General features: G+C 39.6%; 1 protein-coding gene and 2 pseudogenes across 9 annotated transcripts in view; 1 reads left to right on the forward strand and 2 right to left on the reverse strand.

The window, feature by feature from the left end:
• Positions 1-7,831: 7,831 nt before the first annotated feature.
• The window catches only part of GIT1 (GIT ArfGAP 1), a 250,380-nt gene continuing 233,877 nt past the window's right edge, over positions 7,832-24,334 (reverse strand). For 8 of the 9 annotated variants that reach the window (XM_075196861.1, XM_075196862.1, XM_075196857.1 and 5 more), the window contains 5 exons: positions 23,592-23,681; positions 22,233-22,309; positions 11,820-12,002; positions 10,579-10,642; positions 7,832-10,372 (listed from right to left, as the gene is read on the reverse strand). In XM_075196861.1, the coding sequence (XP_075052962.1) occupies positions 10,160-10,372; positions 10,579-10,642; positions 11,820-12,002; positions 22,233-22,309; positions 23,592-23,681 (627 nt within the window). In that variant the 3' untranslated portion in view covers positions 7,832-10,159. The remainder of the gene's footprint in view (positions 10,373-10,578; positions 10,643-11,819; positions 12,003-22,232; positions 22,310-23,591; positions 23,682-24,334) is intronic. The other variant, XM_075196864.1, reaches the window with a different exon arrangement.
• LOC142141928 (5S ribosomal RNA) lies at positions 14,178-14,295 on the reverse strand (annotated as a pseudogene).
• On the forward strand, positions 19,943-20,060 carry LOC142141929 (5S ribosomal RNA; annotated as a pseudogene).

Genomic DNA, 24,334 nt, shown 5'->3' on the forward strand with positions numbered 1-24,334 from the left:
AGCATGTGTAGGATAGGGTAGTGCCGAGTAGCGCCTTTTTTTTTTTTTTTTTTTTGTGCTAGAGGGCTTACTGGAGGTTTTGGCTTTCCTCATGAGGCTGGCTGTGTGGCAGTTCAGCGGGGCCTGTGCCTGGACCGGACCCTTTAGTGTTGGCTGTTTGGGAGTCTTCAGTGGTACTGCCGATGGCGCCCAGGGTGGGCGCGCAGTAGAGGGCACATGCGCAGTTCACTGGATGGATTGCCATGCAGCGCTGGCTTCCCCGTTTACCAAACCACCTGTCAGCAGGAAGACAGGTGAGGAAATCGTTACCCTGCTATGGACACACTTTGATGTCGGGGCGGACACCTTTTTAAGCAACTGACACCCATTATATGAGGCTCATTGTTGGCTATAGGTGGATGTATGCTGCAGGACCTAGCAGCTATCTGGATACAGTGCACTATGGACCAGGATCCCACCCCCAAAAAGCTGAAGGACACACCAAGGTAAACCCTTAGAGTGGGTGTTTTGTATATCTGCATTCAGGGATGTCACTTCCAATTTACTTGTCTTCCGTTTGGCCTTTTCACGTCTCTACATTTGCCAAGGTCCTTATAGTTCTCATAGCGGCAGAGAGGAGTAGCTTTATGGCCGTATCTGTTTGGAGCTGCGGCGGTGCCCAGCCGCCGCGACTCTCCTACCTCTGTCCCGGCTGTCCCTATGGCGACCGGGACGTCACTTCCGGGGGCTTGCCGCTCCTCTCTCCAGCGCCGCGTCCCGGCGTTGCAGGGCAGCCGGGCGCGTGCGCAACAGCGGGACAAGCCTGCGGGCTAATTTGGCCACTTAATGTAATTAGAGAGCTGGGCTCTCATTGGTCTGCTTCAGTATTTAGGGCAATGAGGTCTGCTTCCTCATTGCCGGTTATAGCTTCTGTCCCACAGTCTGCTGACCTGCTTGTTCCTGTTCCTGTCTATTGTATTCTGCTGACCTCTCGTGTATGACCCTTGGCTTTGGATTTCGCTTGTGTATCCTGTGACCCTGACCTTTGGCCTGTCTACTGTTTCTCGTGATTGCCTGTGACCCTTGACCCCGGCCTGTTAAACTGGACTTGCTACCTGCTGCCGGCCCTTGACCTCTGTGTGAACCTCACTCCGCTTGCCTGGGTTCTCCCCAGCCGGTACACACCTCACGACCCTCTGTCAGTCTGCAGCCCAGTCTGTCCCCACCATCAGGGTCTCCAGTGAACACCTGATTGGCAGAGTAGACTCCGGGTTGTGTTGTGCCGGCTGGAGGGGTTCCTAACAGTATCTGGACGATCTTCTGACTTCGGCAAAGTCAGAAGAAGTGGCCTTATTATTATTACCATTTATTTATATAGTGCCACTAATTCCGCAGCACTGTACAGAGAATTTACATCAGTCCCTGCGTTCCTAGGACTGCAAATAAATACAAGAACGGACAAGGTCTGTCTTTCTCAAGAAAGATTGGACAAAATCCAGTTGCTGGTGCATCAAGTCCAGCTTCAACATCGGATTTCAGCACAAACCTGTCTCCGGCTCCTAGGAATGCTTTCCTCAACAATAGGAATCTTTCCATGGGCAAGATGGCATGAGAGATCTTCAATCAAATCTCTTTGCAGAATGGGATTGTACAGTGGGGTCTCTAGATTCTAAAATCAACCTCTCAAGGTCGGCAAGACCGTCCCTAATTTGGTGGCAGTTCCAATGCTTGAGAAAGCAAGGTGTGACTCTCTCGATACCAGACTGGTGTGTTCTTACCACAGACACCAGTTCAGTGGGTTAGGGTGCTCACATGCAGACTATGGTCATGCAGGGCATTTGGCGAGATGAGACTTCTCCAGGGGAACATCTTGGAGATGAGAGCGGTCTGGCTTGCAGTCCTATCTATGAGCCAAACATCTGCAAGTATTCTCCGACAACAGTACTGTAGTAGCCTTTATAAACAAGCAGGGTGGTACCAGGAGCAGAGCAATGCTGGCCAAAATAACCACACTAATGGCATGGGCAGAGACGAATCTGAAATCTCTCAGTCCTTCACGTGGTAGGCAAAGACAACGTGATGGTGGACTATTTAAGCAGACACCAAGTCCATCCAGGAGAGTAGGAGTTGCATGAAGAGGTCTTTCAACTCATACGACACAGGTTTGAAACGCCAGAAATAGACCTGATGGCCACAGGGGGCAATGCCAGGCACCCCTCTTTTACTCCCGTCACAGAGACAACAGGGCTCTAGGGAGAGATGCCCTGTCAATGCAGTGAAAATTCAAGTTGGGGTACGTGTTTCGAGTCATCCCTCAGGTACTTGGGAAGATAAGGAAGGAAAAGGTGGAGGCGATAGCCGTCTTCCCCGCGTGGTTGCGTCGCCCTTGGTTTGCGGTAGCATTGAGGATGCTTCTGGAACATCCATGGCCGTTACCAGTCAGACCAGACCTCCTACATCAGGGTCTGGTTCTGCATCCAAATCTAGACTCCTTTTGATGGCGTGGAGACTAAGCGGCGACTATTGAAATCCAAAGGTGTTTCAGACGAGGTAATAGACATTCTAATTCAAGTAAGGAAAAATAATTCCTCTATGATTACAGAATTTGGGAAAAATTCATTTGTTGGGCAGGGAACATGGCGAAGGATCCAATGTCCGCCAGTCCCAGATGTGTTAGTTTCTTAAAGATGGACTAGCTCCATCTACATTAAATTTGCAAATATCTGCTCTTAACATCCTTCTTGATACCAAGCTGTCATCCCAGGATCTCGTCTTACAATTCTTTCAGGCACTGAAGAGGTACGACCCCTTGGGACCTTAATATTGTCCTGGGTGCCTTAACTGCTGACCCCTTTGAACCATTACAGGATATTTCTCTCAAATGTCTCACTCTGAAAGTGCTCTTTCTAGCAATCACTTTGGCTCGTCAGATAGGGGACATACATGCGTTATGGTGTGAAGAACTCTTCTTCAACGTTTACGAAGATAAAGTAATTTTGAGGACAAATCCAGAGTATCTACCCAAGGTTGTCTCTTCCTTCCACATCAATCAAGAATTGGTACTACCGTCTCTCTACCCTCATCCCACTAATAGTGAGTAGAGAAAACTCCATACTCTGGATGTGGTGAGAGCAAAGAAACTATGTGTACTTCCTGAAGGTCTTCGCAAAGGACATGCCCCATCCAAACCCACATTGGTGAAGTGCATTAGAGAAGTGATTGCACAGACCTACAGGGGGAAAGGGCCTGAAGTACCTAAGATACCAAAGGCACATTAAACAAGGCGGTACAACCTCCTGGGCACATAGAACCCAGGCATTGGCAACAGATATCTGTAAGGCAGCCAGATGGTCGTCGATGCACTTTTTCTAAACATTATCTTCTTGACGTTTCGGTCTCGGAGGAGACAGTTTGGAAGAATCTCCAGCAAACGGTGTAAATACATTTTTGTTTGACTGTTATTAATGTGTTTGTTTTTATTGCCCGCCTGACCATTGTACTGATTTGCTATATCCCATTGTCAGGGCTGCCATGGAGTAGGGAATTTCCTTGAAATACTCCATGGCAGCCTAATGTCTTCCCACCCTTGTTCTAATGACGGCTTGGGAAGTTACAAAAGACACGGAGGAGTAGGAGCTGCCTTACATACGGTTCATTGTAAGGGCGGTCATGGAGTATTTCAAGGAAAGGAAATTAACGGTGAATATAATTCTCAATTTTCCAGGTTAGTTAACCTTCAACTTTTTTTTTTCCCCAGTGCTGAATAATTCTAACACAATGACTTTTTAGGCATTTGTTTTAGTTTGCCCATAATAGTATTCTGGACTACTATCAAATGCTGTTCCCACAAGCTGTAGCATTTAGACCATTTATTTGCAACATCATTCTGCCTTTTGCTTTGATCCTGATTTGTAACGTGAGTGCTTTACAAAAGTATACTAATATGCTGAAACACCACAAAAAAGCAATAAAGAAGAATTGATCTTTACAGTAGGTTTGTCAGCCTCTCCTTTTAAAGTAAAAATGTATTTGTAAGTTTATTCTTGTACCCTGTAAGTTATATCACATTCTTGTGGCTAGTGTGTTAGGTGATGCCATACTTGGGTCTTGTGTGCAAGAGGGCACTCTGTCTGTAAGTCACATATTTATGCATAATTAGATGACACCAGACACCTAGCAATTTCCAAAGATGATGGAGTATAGGCTAAATAGATCTAGTGAGGCATTATAGCCAAAGTACACAAAAATTACTTGCAGAATCCTCTGCTAAGTTGTTTTTGCTAAATTGAGCAAACAATCTCCTTCCAGCCTTTACTTATCCGAACCAGTTACTTACTCCTGCGTGTCTATAATTCTTATTAAACTGACCTATATGTTATTAGATCAATTTTGCCATAACTGTACACTACACAATGCAGTACACATTTGGCCAGTAACAATCACTAAGGCACCAGTTACTAGAAAACTCTCTTTGTACCACTAGATGTTATGAATCCAAAAAATAAAATAAAATAACATAAGTTGCTATTAGAACTGGAACAACAGACCACTAATTATAAGACATGGAACACAGAGGTTGGTTACGTGGCACAGGAGGAGCGACGTGGAGTGGATCATAACCAAAGCTGTGGGATGCAGACCCGATGTGACGTGTACATTACCAGAGATTGGAAAGTGAAGTAAATGCTATGCTTTAGTTTTGTGCTACATAGTAACAGAACCTGTTGTATCATTATGAAGACAAATACCACACACACTTTCTTTATTTTATGTCATTTCCTCCAACTGAAAATATAATTTCCTACAATTTTTTTCTTTCATGGGGAAAACAAAAAATGTACTACAGTAGTAGTACCCACCCCTTACTAAAAGACTTTGGAAGAATGCAGCTATTCATTTATTGAAACAAAGATTATCTGGAATAAAATTTATGAACAAAAAAAAAAAAAAGATCACAACTTTGTACATTAAACTTTTTAATTACCGTTTGTAACAAAGCTCTTAAGAGCATTACTAGCAGTAATACTGTATTCATTCTTCCTTTTCAAACATGAGATCCACTGTCAGTGTACAGCTAATTTCGAGAAATATATTTATTCATCTACATACAAATATGCAGAAAAAAAAAGTAACAAACGAAACAATTTTTAATTCAAAGAAATTGAGACGAGTACAAGTTACTCCTTAAAAAAAAGGATTTTTATACTTACGATGAATCCGTTTCTCTGATTCCATCTGGGGGACACTGCTACCATGGGGTTGTATGAGGGGAGCATGGATTTGACACTTTACTTGTTAAATGTATCAATGCTGACAGACCCTTCTCCTTTGCAACCCCCTGTAGCTCCTCAGCTTAATTATAAAGCTGTGGAAACCAATGGTAGCCCTTTAGGCTTATTAAGCAATTCGACCATGGTAATAACAGACTGTGCCAGAGAAGATGCCCATGCTGGTTCCTTCGGTACTGGTATTGCATTAATCTGGGCTTGTGTGGTGTGTGTGCCCCCGCACCCCAGAGTCCTTTTGTCTAATTGACAACTTAACATTACACTTTGAAAAAGTGAAATATTTTGTATGAGGTGCTTTCCCCTTATCAGACATATTTTTAATCGGAAGACACACTGAAGCAAGTTATAGGCTTGATATAATTACAAGTATACTAACTAATCTATGACACTCAAACCTTGTATCTTGTAACAAGCTATATGTGAAAAGAGATAGGTTGTGTAAGTAGCATATAATGTATTATGCTACTTGCAACACATTAACTAATATACCCCTATTTTAATTAATGAGTATAAAAGTATAGAATGTTGGTACTTAGCCTTCCAGCTAAGACAGATATGCAGGAGAGGAGTCAGTCAGCACAGGCTGAGGAGAGCTGCTGTCTTCCTGGCCAATCTCTTTGCGCACATATGGGAGAGTCCAAAAATCCAAGCAGATGTGGGGGAGCTCTATATGCATTAGCTCTGCCCCCCCGAGCTTTCCTGCTCGTTTATGGAATCTCTTCCTGTTTCTTCCTATTTTACACAGCCCACAGCCATTTTCTATCCTCCGTTTTTAGTTTTTTAGATAAAGATAGGAAAAAAGTAAAAAATCTGTTTCTAAAAAGAATAAAATAAAGCTAAAGCTATGTTAGTAAAAAAAAAAAAAAAAGTCCCTTGGGCACTTAAACTAAACTGACGTGCTACAGTTGGGTGCAGAGGGTAGGGGTCTGTCAGCATTGATACATTTAACTAGTTAAGTGCCAACTACATGCTCCGCTCATACAACCCCATGGTAGCGGTGTCCCCCAGATAGGATGAAAGAGAAAAAAAAAAAAAATTACATTCGTTTCAACATTCACAAACACACATGCAACTACCTCAGACATTTGCACATTTTTAGCATGAGGCAATTTTTATTTGTTTGAGGGAGCCGGGGGGTTAACACAAGCCAGACAAATGGGTAGTTATTGACAAAAAATATTTTAAAACAAAGTGTCCAAAGTTGAAGTAATGTGTGGTTCTAAAATTAATAGAATATGTAATCCGAGAATCATTACGTACCTTGTTCCCAATCTGCACTGTCCCTCAGCCACCATTTTGCTTTACTTGAGAAAAAATTGCCAGTCTGCTCCTACCCAGTACTGGTGACAACACCTATCAATGGGCTGTAACTCCACATCAAAACCAGAGTGGACCATTAGTGGAAACTGATGCACAGATACCTGTATATAAAGGTATTTGCTTTGGAAAGAACCTGTCACCAAGAGGGGCACTTTTTCCATAAGCATTTTATTTCTTTATGCGTTAAGAGCATTTGTCATTGATTTCTTAGTGCTAATGTTTAACCAGTGCTGGCAATACAAAGTCAGATCAGGTGCTCATAACACAGAACTGAGACCTATTAGAGCTGCAGGGGCTTCAAGAAACCACAAGAAAATGATGAACAAGGATCCAAAAAGGAACTAAGCACAAAAATGAATTCGCCAGCATTAGTTTTTAGCAGAAGATTAGACATTCTAAAAAGGTTATGTTTATTAATCGCGCCATTTCAAATACCAACGTCCATGTCTATCAAGTGTTTAATCTGAACCTCATTTAGAATGTGCAAAATCCTTTTTGTTGATGTCACGCACCTCGATTTGAGCTGGTTTGTGTAGACTTCTGTATGAGGTTGCTGAGCAGGATGGAGGTTGCAGTGGAGCAGAAATCTGCATAGCCCACTGGATGGCGTTTGAAGTGAAAACCAAGTAACATATACAGCTCAGAGCACATGTCACAGACACAATGAAATAGTCTGTGTGTATGTGTCCTATAGGACATGCTAACCTTAACAGGGCTTGTTTTGGTTTAAAGAAAACATTATAAATGCCAAGTAGATTTCACAGGTGCTTCAATAGTCAAGAAATGTTTTATAAATAGATTTTGTTATAGTAATCCAAGGGATAGAAATCGGTGCACAGTGAATCCTTTTTGGGAACACCCCAGTTGATCAATATAAATCACAAGCAGGACAATTGTAAGACGTTCCCAAGCCTCTTAGGGGAATAAACAAGTACTTGCCCTCCAGTTCTCCCATCATATAGCAGTATTTATTAGATTACAGGCTGAACCAATATCCTTTAAAATGCAGCCTATCAGTTCACTAAGAATCATTTTGTGGGCTGAATTCATATTCATGGGAACCATAGAAATGAGTCATATGTTGTGTCCCATGAATATTCATTATGAAGTCATGTCACTGCCTCCTAGTGAACGGATAGGCTGCATGCTCATGAATAACGGTCCAGCCCACAACATGGCCGTCTCCGCTGTGCAGGTGACCAGTGCACTGCCAAAAGGAGCAATTAAGGAAACACAAGGCAAAGAAGTGTTAGTTAGTTTATTTGATACAAATGTACAGTATGCATCTTTTTACATAGACACCCAGCACCAGCTCTCACAGGCAACAGTATAAGCAGGGTATGGCATTTTCAGCAACCAGATAAAAAAAATAAATCACTAGATGGAACGTAAAGGCAGACAAGTTTTTCAGCATGAGTTAGAACCAGTGGCAAAATGAAAAGAGGAGGAAAATGCTGAAAACCAGCTCTTCGATCAATGTTATCGCTTAGGGAGGTGCTGTTTGTGGACATCACTGGAGAGGTGCAGGTGTGTTGCTTTGCAGGCACTGCCTAACAATATGACGATGGACTTGTGTTGCATAAAATCACATTGTATCACTCCATCCTTATATACAAGGCTGAACACCACACCACTCTCCAGAAGTTGCTGAGCTGGGATATAGGTGAACACTAGGGGGGTTGCTGGAGTTATCATGCATGTGCTCAAATGCCAATTTCCTGAAATCTGTGGATGCTCCCAGGAATCTAGTTTGTTTTCCATAAACAGCTTCACTGGTACTCCTCCTTGTCGTCATAAGGAAAATCCTTTCAATATTACATTGGTCATTCTGATAACAGAATACGTTACCAGCAACAAATTCTGCATTTCTTGTCAGCATAGCTGGGGGGGGGGATATTTAGGTGGAGGGAATAAAAATAAAAAAGGAGATCAGTGCAAAGAACAGTAGATTGGGAAGACCAGATGCTTAATACATTTACTCCACAAAGAGTAAACACGGGACTAAGTAATCCTATTTACAGTTGCAAAAAGAGAAACTCCCTGCTAATCTGGCTATTGCAGATAATCTGGCTATTGCAGACTGTGGACAGTGGCACTGTACTACCTTTTGGGGCAGTCTTAGTCAACCTGCTGCTCTCTAGCTTGTCTTGTATGAGATACATTTCCCAGCATGCTACTGAGGAACTATGCAAAGCATGCTGGGAACAGCAACCACAAGCCACAGGTTGTTCTAAGCCTGCTTTAAAATGAGCTTAAAAGTGGTTTTACACCAAATACTTGAACAGACTTCTACATTAATGTCCTTACCACCCAAATAACAAAAAAAGAGATGTTTATAATATATTATATATATATGTATATATATACACAGTTTCCAGTGTAAGTCTAACGTTGGCCTCATTCAATTATTCACAATAACCCTTTCATACACCACAGTGCATTACAGGGATTGGCTGATTATGGTCGAGAAGTAAATCTGCCAGCAAAGTTAGCTAAAGTGTTCTTGTTCTGTGCTTTTCCCTATAGCATGAAGCAGGTTAAACTTAGTGAATATAACCTGTGCTACCACTGTAAGGACACAAGGGGGGGGGGGTGTTTATGACAGGCCGTCAGTGACCGGGAAGGGGATCCGGCTTGAACGATGCAGCCCAGTATCTTCACTGCGCTAACGTCAGTCACTTGTAACCCTCCAGAATCAGCAGCAGGAAGACTGATTAAGGCGCAGTCTCATTGAGTAGCTCAATTACCATGTTTAAAGCCTTATTTCAGAAATGATATCAATATCCGTCTATATTTGAATATATTCAAGACTATACATCACAAATCTTAGATATGCCATTCTCCTCCCCTAAAATCTGAAATCTAATCATATTTGTAGCACAGTGAATTGTGCAGTACAAATATAGTGGAGTCTAGCCGAGGACTGTTTTTCTTGCATAAAGTAAGAATATGTACAATTCATGCCAAATGTCGACAGAACAATGACAAATGAGATTTGCAGATAAAAAAAAAAATGTCCAACTACTTTGGGCTAAAAGGATTTCTTACAGGTCCCTTACTACCTGTGGACCACAATATCCTTGTGCTTGATGACCCAATGATTACGTCATTGGATCCTGTATGTAAACATTAAGCAGCTAAGAGGCTTTTGGCTGAGCTCAAACTATGAGCGGCCCCTACTTGCTACTAACAATGAACATGAGGAGTGACTGACCCTCCTATCACCGGACAATTCCTAGAACCATAAGCTTTTAGTAGGCACAAGTATATAACTAGGCTCTTTATACACACACATATATATACATGTGTGCAGTCTTCTGGAAATGTATAAGATTTAGAGTCTAACAATGAATGTACGGCAATTTTCTGTTGCTATAGGGGACTGCACATTTAACGTTTTGCTGCCGGAATTATGGGTCTGGTTAATGGCTAGGAGTGTAGAAGCCTCAGGCTCGTCCAAGGCTGTGAGGAGTCCCCCAGTGTCCTACTGAAGTCTAAATAGCAGTGAAATCTCCAGAGAAACACTTTGAGTGGCTCTAGCGAAGGACACAGGGTTTGGCGGTCAACAGATGTCACTGCTTTTTTTCGCGGGTGGTGATGGTAACCAGCTGTTTGGCGGCTTTGGCAATGTCGTAGGCGCACTGGATGACCTGCTGGGTGAGGAGCTGGTAGTCTACAGTTGCCCCTGGCTCCGGGGGTACAGTTTTGCGGCACTCGCTCTGCAGTCGGTATGCACTGGCGTTAAGCAGTCGCAAGGAGGAGCGTACTGTTTCCAGCGCCGGCTTCTACCCAGGGAAAAAGGAAAATGTTGTCAGGCAGTCATATTGCACAAATATATCAAGTAGTTCATGATGAGTCCAAAATGCATAAATACGAGACACGTGTCAACCCTCTCTTAGTGACCACAACAGGTTACATTAACAGACTTATTTACAGCACCCGACACTAGGCCAATTAACAAGCTCCGTAAACTGACAATAATGATAGATACCTTGGGGAAGAGCGACGCCATTTCTGTTACTGCCGAGTGAATCTTCTCGGAACAAGGAACAAAACTGGAGAAAAGAAAATAATGAGAAGATCAGCAAGAGAAGGATCTTAGAAGATCAACATGTAGGACATGAAAACGGATAGTGGGATAATGATTTAAAATAAAACAATATATTTTCAGAGTTTGACATATTATGCGGAAAAATGTGGTCTGAAGAATTGCAGATTTACATATAGTATGTATGTATGTATGTATGTATGTATGCATGTATGTATGTATGCATGTATGTAGGTATGTATGTATGTATGTATGTTGAGTCACATGCATCTCAAGATACGGCAAACTCAAAACACAGCAGAATTTTACATCATATGCAATCAGCCAATCAGAAGTGGCTAGCCAGTGCTGATGGCGTCATCATCATATATATAAATAAATGGTGATGATGATATATCTTTACACCAGGCCTCCAGTACCCACTAAGTATGTGACTCCTAGGTAGTGTATCTGAGGATGTGTCAGTAGGTCACATTTCCAGGGGTGTGCTACATATACATGTGCATGTCCCTAACTGTGTTTAACCAACGTTTGTCCGTCCCAAATCTGTAGGCATAAAAAGCTGCAAGCCTAGCATATGATTACATTTATGGATGCATTTTGGTAAGCATGCGCAGTACAGAGATATGTATATTTACATAGCAGAGCGTGAACTGCAATGCCTTTCCCTGAATGTCTACTTTGGGAAGAATACAAAATGTGCTAAACCTAAACACTGCCACATTTGTGTAAATGTGTCACACCCCAAGTCATTGATTGGGATCAATAAACAAGATGCCGTATTAGCAGCAATATAAGGTACAGGAGACTTATTTTTTTGACTACCTTTACATTTGACATCACCCCCCACCACAATTTCCAATAACATTAGAAATGTATTTCTTTTCCTAATATACACCGCAAGGTATTGCCCACTGTGAAGACGTCATGTCAACTTCCAGTCAACAAGAACGATTGTAGAAGGGATTATTATTCCGTAAAAAATACTCTGTCATCAGTTTTTAAATGTGTCAACTAATTATCTTCCATTGCGTTTTAAAATGTTGTGGTGTTTAGTTCCATTTTATATACAAGGCACTTTCCAAAGTCTGCCTCAGTGACATCAATAGTTCCCAGTGAACTGAATATGGATCCAGCCCACAGGACAGCCGCCTCCTCTGTGAGCAGGCCGGGGGCAGCCTCACCTGTCATGCTTGAACTCTTGTGCAGCTCTCAGTAGCTCCTGAATGTTCTTGGTCACTTGTTCCGTCCTGAGGATCACATCCTCTGTACTAGGCAGTGTTGGGTCCAGTTCCACCTCCACGTCTTCGGCATCTGCATGGAACTCCTCGTCCCGGGACAGCTCTAGGAACCGCCTTCCATCCAGCCTGAGAAAGAAAAGAAATCTCAAAAACCTGAAGAAAATTCTATATAACAAAAATACACATTTAAAAGGCTGAGTCAAAAGAACACCTTGGTCATTATTCCAATCATGGCCCACATGGACATGACTATTATAACAGTATGTAGTTCTCTTAGTATTCACCGATAGAATGTTATGTTACAGAACATTCTAACATACAGTGACAACTGCCCACTGCTTGTGTGACTTGTCAGGAGGAAGCATATTATACCAACAAAAGAGAGGGAATAATACCATCTACATAATGTGATGCATTTTAAAATAATAAACCGGGAAAGAATGGCAGTCTGAGTAACTGGGGAAAAATGTTATAAAGGAAAATTTAAGAAAACAATGGAGGGAGTTCAGTTTGGAAGGATCGCGCTCTCTAGAAATGTACTGCAAGAGCTGCTCCAGTTGAGGGTATCCCTCCCTCAATAAACAAAATTTAATGACAGAATTAACTAGGCGCTCATTGTCTATATGTGCCTCACTGATATAGAACCAGTTAGTCAATAATAAATAATGATTTGTTGGTAATACAGTTTTAGTAAAAAACCTAAGTGCAAAAAATGGCAAATAGATACAATTTAATACATACCAATTATTACAAATTAGGTTAAAAATCGCCTGTATAACACTATATACAATCAATAAAAAATACAATGGTAAATCAACATGTTTAAATACCAATCATTAATAGCCATATACGTGGTGAACAGTCAAACCATAAGGATGGTACATTTAAAATTGATGGCCTCCAGCCAATTGTACATGTAGTGGATTAGTATTTGATCCGAATAAAATAGCAGATATAGGAGACTGGTGTAGAGTTATAGCCGTCCTAATTATGGTGCAGATGTATATGGTGTTGCCATGACACCAACTGATAGGAGGTACAATTATTCTCCCATTGAAAAAATAAAAATTAGAAAGTATATGCATAAAAATAAAAATAAAAATAAAAATAAAAAATAAAAATAAAAATAGTGATGCTCGAGTTTAAGTACTTGCTGTTATGATTCCTCACAGCGGCCGCGCGGCAAGGTGGTATGATCGCTCTTAGTTCCTGCGAGTTAGAGCTGTGCAGGGCATAGTTCTGTAGGGAATCCCTCGTGGTGCCTGTCAGATTGACGTTACGTGAAGTGGGCGTGTCCCAACGCGTTTCGTCCTAGCTGGACTTTTTCAAGGGTTTATTTTGTGTTCATAATGGGATGTTTAAATAAAGCATAGAAAGAGGTGATTGGTTATCCAAAAGATTGGTTATCCGTGTATAGATGTTGGCTGGAGGTTCATGTCATAAAGTCCAATATACATTAAAACAATAATAGTCCTGATGCAACTCGCATATTAACATTGGGTGATTAAAAGTTACATTACATCTCAGCGTGGTGACCTAAAACTGATATAAATGGATATTAAATGAAACTTCCCATGATGTATTGTTATTTGTTCCATAGAATGTTAAATGGATATAATTGATTAAGCATACAATGTGGGTAGCTGGTATAATAAATATAGGTTAATTGTAAGGAGAATGACTGTAAATATAAGGTCCATCACTAGAATACAATTGAGGATGGTATGTATAGGGTAACCAGCGCGGGTGTACCAATATGCGCAAGTATGAAGCTGAAAACAAAAATTCCAATTGTGTAGTGTTACTGCTGACATATAACACAAAAGTGGGTGAAAAAAATCATCTTAAATGAGATTTATGATCTGGAGAATTTTAACCTGAAGTTAATATGTATTGTCCTACTAAACAACTGATAAGCAGAAAAGATGGCATTATATGTTAATACATTAAATAAATATATATATGTGTATATATACATATATATACACACAAGATTTATATATCGGAATAAAAAACATAAATAAAAATAAAAATAATATATAAATATAAAAATAAAAATAAATATAAAAATAAAAATATAAATAAATATAAAAATAAATATAAAAATAAAATAAAAATAAAAATAAAAAATAAAAAATAAAAAATAAAAAATAAAAAATGGGATTAGTATGTCTATATTGTATGTCCACTATGTGGATAATGGAGCCAACAGTGCTGGTTGGGCCGATACAGCCCATGCATGGTGTAATAGTATTCCTGTATTGGACGCACAGGGATCATGTTTCCCGGGGGAAGACATAGGACCTATAGTACCAGGTATTCGCAGGTAGTCTCCTATCCTGCTACTTACCTGGCCCTCTCTGCTTCGCTTCCAAGATCAACCGAGATTGGGCATAACCAGAGAGGTATGACCTTAGGTTCACTATACTCACCTCCTAGAGTAGTCTGTCCGAGGCGCCAATACCTGTACTGGAATATATTTGTGCTTTCATCATATGAACATGCTAGATATTAAATGGATAAATCAAATTCTATATTAAGACCTAATGGGGCTAGTGTCTTAAGATGGTATATAGCCCTTGTTTCTTCTTTGTTCAGTGATTTTAAAAGATTGCCCCCTCTCCAGTTCTTATTAATTTTCTTGATCCCTATAAACTCTACACCATCATAATCGCACTGATGCATGTCTTTAAAATGTTTAGAGACATGGTGGTTTTCATATCCAATGTTGATGTTTCTCAGATGCTCCCTTATGCGAACCTTCAATTGTCTAATGGTTCTACCCACATATTGTTTGCCACACTTGCATTGTAATAAGTATACAACATTGCTGCTCGTGCACGTAATAAATTCATGAATCTTGAATGTTTGCCCAGTATTCATCGACCGATATTCAGTAATTGGTCTGGTGCTTCTACATTTCAGTTTGGTACAATTTGAACATTGTCCACAATAATAGAATCCCTTTTTGCTGTTTTGTAGCCAGTTCTTACTGCTCGCGGAATTTGTAGTGGGAATATAGCTGGACGTGAGTGTTCGTTTAAAATCAGGGGCTTTTCTAAACACAATCTGTGGTTTGTCCATAAGTATGGATCCGAGTACATCATCCTGCATTAGGATCTGCCAATGTTTTTTAATAATACGTGTTAGTCTGTCTGAGTCTTGTGAATAGTTGGATACAAAAAATACCTTATCTGTATTGGTGGGTTCTACTTTTTTTGGATCTATAGTGTTCTTTTTGTATTTGAGCAATTGATCTCTGTCAGCGTTCTTCAATTGACTGAAGGCCTGGCTGACTAGATCAGGATCGTATTTTTTCTCGAGGAATTGCTCCTGCATCTCCTGTCCTTGAACAATGTAATCTTCCACCTCTGTACAGTTACGTCTAACTCGGGTAAATTGGCTAATTGGAATACTACGCAGCCAGTTAGGGTGGTGGTTGCTGTTAGATAAAATGAAACTGTTGACATCAACCAGCTTGTGATATGTTTTTGTCATGACCTTGTTATCTTTGATAAAGATCTCCAAGTCTAGGAATTGTATAGATAATTGGCTGTACTGAGCTGTAAATGTTATGCCATACTCATTGTTGTTAATATATGTGAGGAATAGGAGTAGGGTGGATTCGGATCCCTCCCAAATGATTAGAACATCGTCAATGTAGCGTCTCCATAGTATCAGGTTCGCACTCCAGTCATGTTGAGACCAAATGAATCTGTCTTCCCAATAACTCATATACAGATTCGCATAGCTGGGTGCGAACCTGGTACCCATGGCTGTGCCTTGTTGTTGTAGGTAGAATCCGCCTTCATACCAAAAGTAGTTGTGAGTTAAGATGAACTCAATGATTGATACAATGAAATCGACCTGTTGTGGCATAATGCCAGTATCTGATTCTAAAAAGGACCTAACGCTTTCTAGTCCTATTGAATGTTTGATGATAGTGTACAAGGAAGACACATCACATGTAACTAACCAATAGTTGGGTTTCCATTTTATGTCCTCTAGGAGTTGTAGAACATGAGTAGTATCTTGCAGATAGGCTGCTTGTGTCTTCACGTACGGTTGCAAGTACATGTCTATGTAATGGGATAGGTTTGATGTAATAGAGCCGATCCCCGATATAATGGGCCGTCCAGGGGGGTTGGTCAGGTGTTTATGGATTTTTGGCAAATAATAGATTACAGGGATGGTGGGGTTTTTATTGTAGATGTAGTTGTATTCATTGAGGTTAATTATGCCTCTATCGAGGCCTTCATGTAAAATATCTTTAAGAGTACTAGAGAATTCTAAGGTGGGGTCAGTTTTTAAATGTTGATAGGTGTCTGTGTCAGACAGTAGACGGTCCAACTCAGCTAGGTAATCTGATCGATTGAGTAATACAATTCCTCCCCCTTTGTCTGCTGGTTTTATTACTATCTCATCTAATTTTTGTAGATCTCTCAAAGCTTTATATTCCTCATTGGTGAGGTTCATTTGTGAATAAGGATTCTTTGTGGTTTTTAGTTTATCCAGATCTGATAGTACTAAGGTTTCAAATGTAGTTATTTCTTTACTCTTGAATTGTTTGGGATAAAAGTGAGAGGGGGGTTTGAGGTTAGTGTGTTTGTATAAGTCCGGACTCTGTCTAACTGTTGCTTCCACCGGAGTCTTAGAAAAATATCTTTTTAGGGTTAATTTCCTTACGTATTTGTGGATATCTAAAAATGTTTCAAATTTATTCATTTTATTAGTAGGGGCGAATTTCAATCCTTTGTTAAGTACACTAATTTCATGTGGTGTGAGAATATGCTCACTCAAATTAAAAATACCTATGGGGGCGATGTTCTCTTTGATTTTGGCGTTCCTTCCATGGCCTCCCCTTCCGCCCCGTCTAGTTGCCCTAACTTTCTTTTTGTTGTTGGTGATTTTATGTTTAGTTGGCTTAGTCCCAAAAACCTCGGGCCTAGACCTAAAAAATGACTGACCTGGTTGATGGGATTGGAGAGGTCGATGCTGATGTCTTCTGTGTTAATGTTGCTCACGTTACCATTGAGTTTGGATTGTGGGGTGGAATATAGTGTCCTATTAGTGTCCTTGGTTGATGGTGATGTAATGGGTTTTGGGATTACAGGAGTCTGTGTTTGATGATCTATTTCAATAATAGATTCAGAATGTGTTGTTAATTCTTGTAACCATCCACTTTCAAATGATTGGATGGCTAATTGGCAATAATCAGATTCCAATGTGCTGCACGAAGTGCTTAATGATTCATCAATAACACTAGTATTGGCACATGTGTTAATTGTAATAGTGGGTACTGAATGTGTATCACGATGTATTATTGACATATATTGTTGATATGTAAGGCCAAGTTTTTTGTATGGCAATTGATCAATTGACGGTTTTAATTGTTTGTTGATATTGGAGAAAAGTAATGGAGTCCTAATTTGCTTAGTGGATTTTTTTGGATTAATATGTGTTTTGCGTCTAAGTCCAAACTTATCTCTAGCATATTTGGATTTCTTCACATTAATGATTTCCGTTTCTTTTTTCTCTAAACGTGTTTTCATTAGTTCGATGAGGTTGAGGTAAACAGAGTCATTTTTAAGAGGGTTGAGCTCCATATCAATAGTTGTGATATCTGATTCTATTTGTTTGAGATGTTTTTTATGTTGACCAATGAGTAGCGTCATAAGTTTTTGAGAGCAGGAATCTAGAATAGCCTGCCACTCATTTATAAAGCCTATATTGTCCTTATAGCATGAAGCCGGTTTTTTAATTTTAAGACCTCTAGGTATTAATTTATGGTCACTGTACTGCTCCATATAAAAGATGTCCCACCACAATCGCATTTCTTTTTGCAGAAGTTTATCAAACTTCAGTAGTTGAAGGCAGTGATCAGTGCCTCTACTATTGTTAGTATTGGAATGTTGTGGTGTAGGGAAAAGGAGGGAATGAGATTTATCTTCCCTAATTTTCTTAAGTCCTAAAGGGTCATTATATTTAAGACTAGTCATTTTGATATATGGATGGAATATGTTCAGAGTGCTGCAGATCCTGCTGGATAATATACACAATCTAGTTTGGAAGGATCGCGCTCTCTAGAAATGTACTGCAAGAGCTGCTCCAGTTGAGGGTATCCCTCCCTCAATAAACAAAATTTAATGACAGAATTAACTAGGCGCTCATTGTCTATATGTGCCTCACTGATATAGAACCAGTTAGTCAATAATAAATAATGATTTGTTGGTAATACAGTTTTAGTAAAAAACCTAAGTGCAAAAAATGGCAAATAGATACAATTTAATACATACCAATTATTACAAATTAGGTTAAAAATCGCCTGTATAACACTATATACAATCAATAAAAAATACAATGGTAAATCAACATGTTTAAATACCAATCATTAATAGCCATATACGTGGTGAACAGTCAAACCATAAGGATGGTACATTTAAAATTGATGGCCTCCAGCCAATTGTACATGTAGTGGATTAGTATTTGATCCGAATAAAATAGCAGATATAGGAGACTGGTGTAGAGTTATAGCCGTCCTAATTATGGTGCAGATGTATATGGTGTTGCCATGACACCAACTGATAGGAGGTACAATTATTCTCCCATTGAAAAAATAAAAATTAGAAAGTATATGCATAAAAATAAAAATAAAAATAAAAATAAAAAATAAAAATAAAAATAGTGATGCTCGAGTTTAAGTACTTGCTGTTATGATTCCTCACAGCGGCCGCGCGGCAAGGTGGTATGATCGCTCTTAGTTCCTGCGAGTTAGAGCTGTGCAGGGCATAGTTCTGTAGGGAATCCCTCGTGGTGCCTGTCAGATTGACGTTACGTGAAGTGGGCGTGTCCCAACGCGTTTCGTCCTAGCTGGACTTTTTCAAGGGTTTATTTTGTGTTCATAATGGGATGTTTAAATAAAGCATAGAAAGAGGTGATTGGTTATCCAAAAGATTGGTTATCCGTGTATAGATGTTGGCTGGAGGTTCATGTCATAAAGTCCAATATACATTAAAACAATAATAGTCCTGATGCAACTCGCATATTAACATTGGGTGATTAAAAGTTACATTACATCTCAGCGTGGTGACCTAAAACTGATATAAATGGATATTAAATGAAACTTCCCATGATGTATTGTTATTTGTTCCATAGAATGTTAAATGGATATAATTGATTAAGCATACAATGTGGGTAGCTGGTATAATAAATATAGGTTAATTGTAAGGAGAATGACTGTAAATATAAGGTCCATCACTAGAATACAATTGAGGATGGTATGTATAGGGTAACCAGCGCGGGTGTACCAATATGCGCAAGTATGAAGCTGAAAACAAAAATTCCAATTGTGTAGTGTTACTGCTGACATATAACACAAAAGTGGGTGAAAAAAATCATCTTAAATGAGATTTATGATCTGGAGAATTTTAACCTGAAGTTAATATGTATTGTCCTACTAAACAACTGATAAGCAGAAAAGATGGCATTATATGTTAATACATTAAATAAATATATATATATGTGTATATATACATATATATACACACAAGATTTATATATCGGAATAAAAAACATAAATAAAAATAAAAATAATATATAAATATAAAAATAAAAATAAATATAAAAATAAAAATAAAAATATAAATAAATATAAAAATAAATATAAAAATAAAATAAAAATAAAAATAAAAAATAAAAAATAAAAAATAAAAAATAAAAAAGGGGATTAGTATGTCTATATTGTATGTCCACTATGTGGATAATGGAGCCAACAGTGCTGGTTGGGCCGATACAGCCCATGCATGGTGTAATAGTATTCCTGTATTGGACGCACAGGGATCATGTTTCCCGGGGGAAGACATAGGACCTATAGTACCAGGTATTCGCAGGTAGTCTCCTATCCTGCTACTTACCTGGCCCTCTCTGCTTCGCTTCCAAGATCAACCGAGATTGGGCATAACCAGAGAGGTATGAACATGCTAGATATTAAATGGATAAATCACAAATATATTCCAGTACAGGTATTGGCGCCTCGGACAGACTACTCTAGGAGGTGAGTATAGTGAACCTAAGGTCATACCTCTCTGGTTATGCCCAATCTCGGTTGATCTTGGAAGCGAAGCAGAGAGGGCCAGGTAAGTAGCAGGATAGGAGACTACCTGCGAATACCTGGTACTATAGGTCCTATGTCTTCCCCCGGGAAACATGATCCCTGTGCGTCCAATACAGGAATACTATTACACCATGCATGGGCTGTATCGGCCCAACCAGCACTGTTGGCTCCATTATCCACATAGTGGACATACAATATAGACATACTAATCCCCTTTTTTATTTTTTATTTTTTATTTTTATTTTTATATTTATTTTTATATTTATTTATATTTTTATTTTTATTTTTATATTTATTTTTATTTTTATATTTATATATTATTTTTATTTTTATTTATGTTTTTTATTCCGATATATAAATCTTGTGTGTATATATATGTATATATACACATATATATATTTATTTAATGTATTAACATATAATGCCATCTTTTCTGCTTATCAGTTGTTTAGTAGGACAATACATATTAACTTCAGGTTAAAATTCTCCAGATCATAAATCTCATTTAAGATGATTTTTTTCACCCACTTTTGTGTTATATGTCAGCAGTAACACTACACAATTGGAATTTTTGTTTTCAGCTTCATACTTGCGCATATTGGTACACCCGCGCTGGTTACCCTATACATACCATCCTCAATTGTATTCTAGTGATGGACCTTATATTTACAGTCATTCTCCTTACAATTAACCTATATTTATTATACCAGCTACCCACATTGTATGCTTAATCAATTATATCCATTTAACATTCTATGGAACAAATAACAATACATCATGGGAAGTTTCATTTAATATCCATTTATATCAGTTTTAGGTCACCACGCTGAGATGTAATGTAACTTTTAATCACCCAATGTTAATATGCGAGTTGCATCAGGACTATTATTGTTTTAATGTATATTGGACTTTATGACATGAACCTCCAGCCAACATCTATACACGGATAACCAATCTTTTGGATAACCAATCACCTCTTTCTATGCTTTATTTAAACATCCCATTATGAACACAAAATAAACCCTTGAAAAAGTCCAGCTAGGACGAAACGCGTTGGGACACGCCCACTTCACGTAACGTCAATCTGACAGGCACCACGAGGGATTCCCTACAGAACTATGCCCTGCACAGCTCTAACTCGCAGGAACTAAGAGCGATCATACCACCTTGCCGCGCGGCCGCTGTGAGGAATCATAACAGCAAGTACTTAAACTCGAGCATCACTATTTTTATTTTTATTTTTTATTTTTATTTTTATTTTTATTTTTATGCATATACTTTCTAATTTTTATTTTTTCAATGGGAGAATAATTGTACCTCCTATCAGTTGGTGTCATGGCAACACCATATACATCTGCACCATAATTAGGACGGCTATAACTCTACACCAGTCTCCTATATCTGCTATTTTATTCGGATCAAATACTAATCCACTACATGTACAATTGGCTGGAGGCCATCAATTTTAAATGTACCATCCTTATGGTTTGACTGTTCACCACGTATATGGCTATTAATGATTGGTATTTAAACATGTTGATTTACCATTGTATTTTTTATTGATTGTATATAGTGTTATACAGGCGATTTTTAACCTAATTTGTAATAATTGGTATGTATTAAATTGTATCTATTTGCCATTTTTTGCACTTAGGTTTTTTACTAAAACTGTATTACCAACAAATCATTATTTATTATTGACTAACTGGTTCTATATCAGTGAGGCACATATAGACAATGAGCGCCTAGTTAATTCTGTCATTAAATGGAGGGAGTTCAACCAACTCTTGGCAGAAGAGAAGTGCACATGTCAGATACACGCGTGGTTACACGGTTACTGAAGTCATACAGCACACTGCAATGCTGGCTTCAGGTTGTGAGCTCGGGACTGGTCTCGTTTTATTAACAATATCAATTCCCCACAAGCCGAGAAATAACTGAAACATTTATTTCCACAGTAAGAGGACCCATCTTGTTCTGGGTCAATGCCTATAAACTAGAGAAGTATCAGTATGTACTGACAGCGCCTGTTAGAGAGACACATTGCTCCAAACACTCAAAATGTGTTCAACGTGGCGATATGAAGACATCCATAATGGTCAGCACTCTCTCTCTAAAGGTGAAAAACAGGGTCTTTATTACCACGTTTCGGTCTCCAGAGAGACACACACACACACACACATACAAACCATACACAACCACACACATACAACCACACACACATAAAGCCATATTTTACTCACCCACTACCAGTGTCTGTACTTTGGGTATTGTCATAGTCGCTGTCCGTGCCACTACCATGTCGATCCGCTTTAACAGGCTGGAGAGAAGGAACATGTTAGTTTCACTCTTACTCTGCTGATCCCCACGCACATCTCTCTGTTCTCAATATCTTCCCAGGAGACACAGGATAATGACACTGGCACTAATAGGGACATTGTTACATTTCACTGTGTAATTGTTGTGAGGACAGGGTGAAGCTGCTGCCTCTGTAGCTTTTCTCCCTCACTCTTTCCGATTTGTTACTTGCAATTGTGCTGCAAAGAATTAGATCACTAACTGATACTGCTAAATATGGTCTATAATCTAAGGAAGGGGGGGGGGGGTTAAATTACACAGGAGCTGTCTCTAGAACCTCCACGAGACACCCCGTGGCGGAGACCTGACAGAAACCTCTGCTCATTTTTCCTCACACCCAATAGAGTTGTGAGCGGAGATTCCTGCTGTAATGTGTGCAGCACAATGTCCGCGTGACACATCGCCGGCAATTGAATCACGAACGTTCAGGAGACACCTCATGTCTAATTGAATTCCCCCTATGAGTTCCCTGGGGACTAGTGACATCACTGAGACATGAGGCACATCACCTTTGTGCCTCATGCCTCAGTGACAGCATAAGTTCCTCGAGAATTCCTAGGCTGAACATTGGGTCAGCCAACACACCCGTGTGTAGGTGATGTGTCCACTTTAAAAACATAAGACACATGGGGGCATATTTAATTAGGTTTCTGGTCCACGGGAACGCGCCGCAAAGTCAATTCACGGTACCGCACCAACGTGGATTTTCGTGCGCACCCCATAGGGTTGCGTAGGAAAATCCGTATTACCATCAATACTGCGCAGGTACCGGAAACCTAATTGAATATGCCCCATAGTACACTGCTCTTTTGAGTCGCTGTTACTAATATATTTGAACATTCAGATCAGGTTGTGTAACTGGTAGGTAAATTTAAGATTGTAAATTATGAAAATTATCACTGAATAAAAATGCTGCAAAACTCTGTTTAAATAGACTGTTCATGGCAGCTGGATGTCATAGTAGTGTTTTTTGGGGTTTTTAAATATACTAAAGGGTTTCACATGCAGCCGAGATGAACAAGGCAATGTAAACACAACTGTCACAGAGACAAACAATGTAGACTAGGGACATACTACATCCTGGAAAGACTACTGCATACAAGTTCAGAAATGGTCAATATTAATGTTACATCGAGAAGGGGAATTGTGAATCTATCTTGCAGCACAGAAAGCTTATTAATAGTCATTAAACGTTTTCCAAAGTTAGTAATCAAATTTTAATACAAAGGAGGGGGGTACATCACCATGTTCCGGGTATTGTCCGGGGGTCCAGAGAACAGAGGGGAGGATAAAGGGGGGAAGGGCACAGAAGAGGCAGAGATGCCTTTCCGGATCTAGAACAGGAAGGGGAACGTCAGGCAGCATGCACACAAACAAGAAAACAGCTTTATCTAGAACAACACTACATGCCACAATCATTGCATGTGTCTAGTGTACTAACATAGAACAGACACCTTCACCAATAGACAACCATAAGCAGAACTATGTACACAGGACAAACACAGGGTGGCTGCTACAAGTAAGGGAAGCCAATTCATGCTCATGTTTTGAGGGTCCTGGAAGTTGAACCTGCAGTAAATTGTTTTAGTTCATGTAAGAGAGGATGTCGTGACTGTTAAGCACAACTTTTAGAACAGTAACGTTATCTCATAATTCCACCCACAACTAACAAAATAACACTTACCTGAGCTCCCCCTATCCAGCTAGTCCCATGATGCCTCTAATGGTCTGAGCAGGAGCTTAGAGTCATTGTTAAGAACACTACCCCATGAACTTACAATCATTAGGAAGAAGATGAATGGCGAACATAGCTTAGAGTTTGAAATAAAGTCCTCTCCTGCTGGGACCACTAGGGGCACTGTGGGACCGTCCAGGTTGGAGTAGCGCTGGTAAATGACGTTTTGTTAGTTTACATATAGTTTGGGTTATATATGTTGGTTATCTTACAGGATAATTCTGCCCAAGGCAGATCAAGTGTACAAACTTA

This window comes from Mixophyes fleayi, chromosome 2 (assembly GCF_038048845.1).
Source record: "Mixophyes fleayi isolate aMixFle1 chromosome 2, aMixFle1.hap1, whole genome shotgun sequence".
In the NCBI taxonomy this organism is placed as follows: domain Eukaryota; kingdom Metazoa; phylum Chordata; class Amphibia; order Anura; family Limnodynastidae; genus Mixophyes; species Mixophyes fleayi.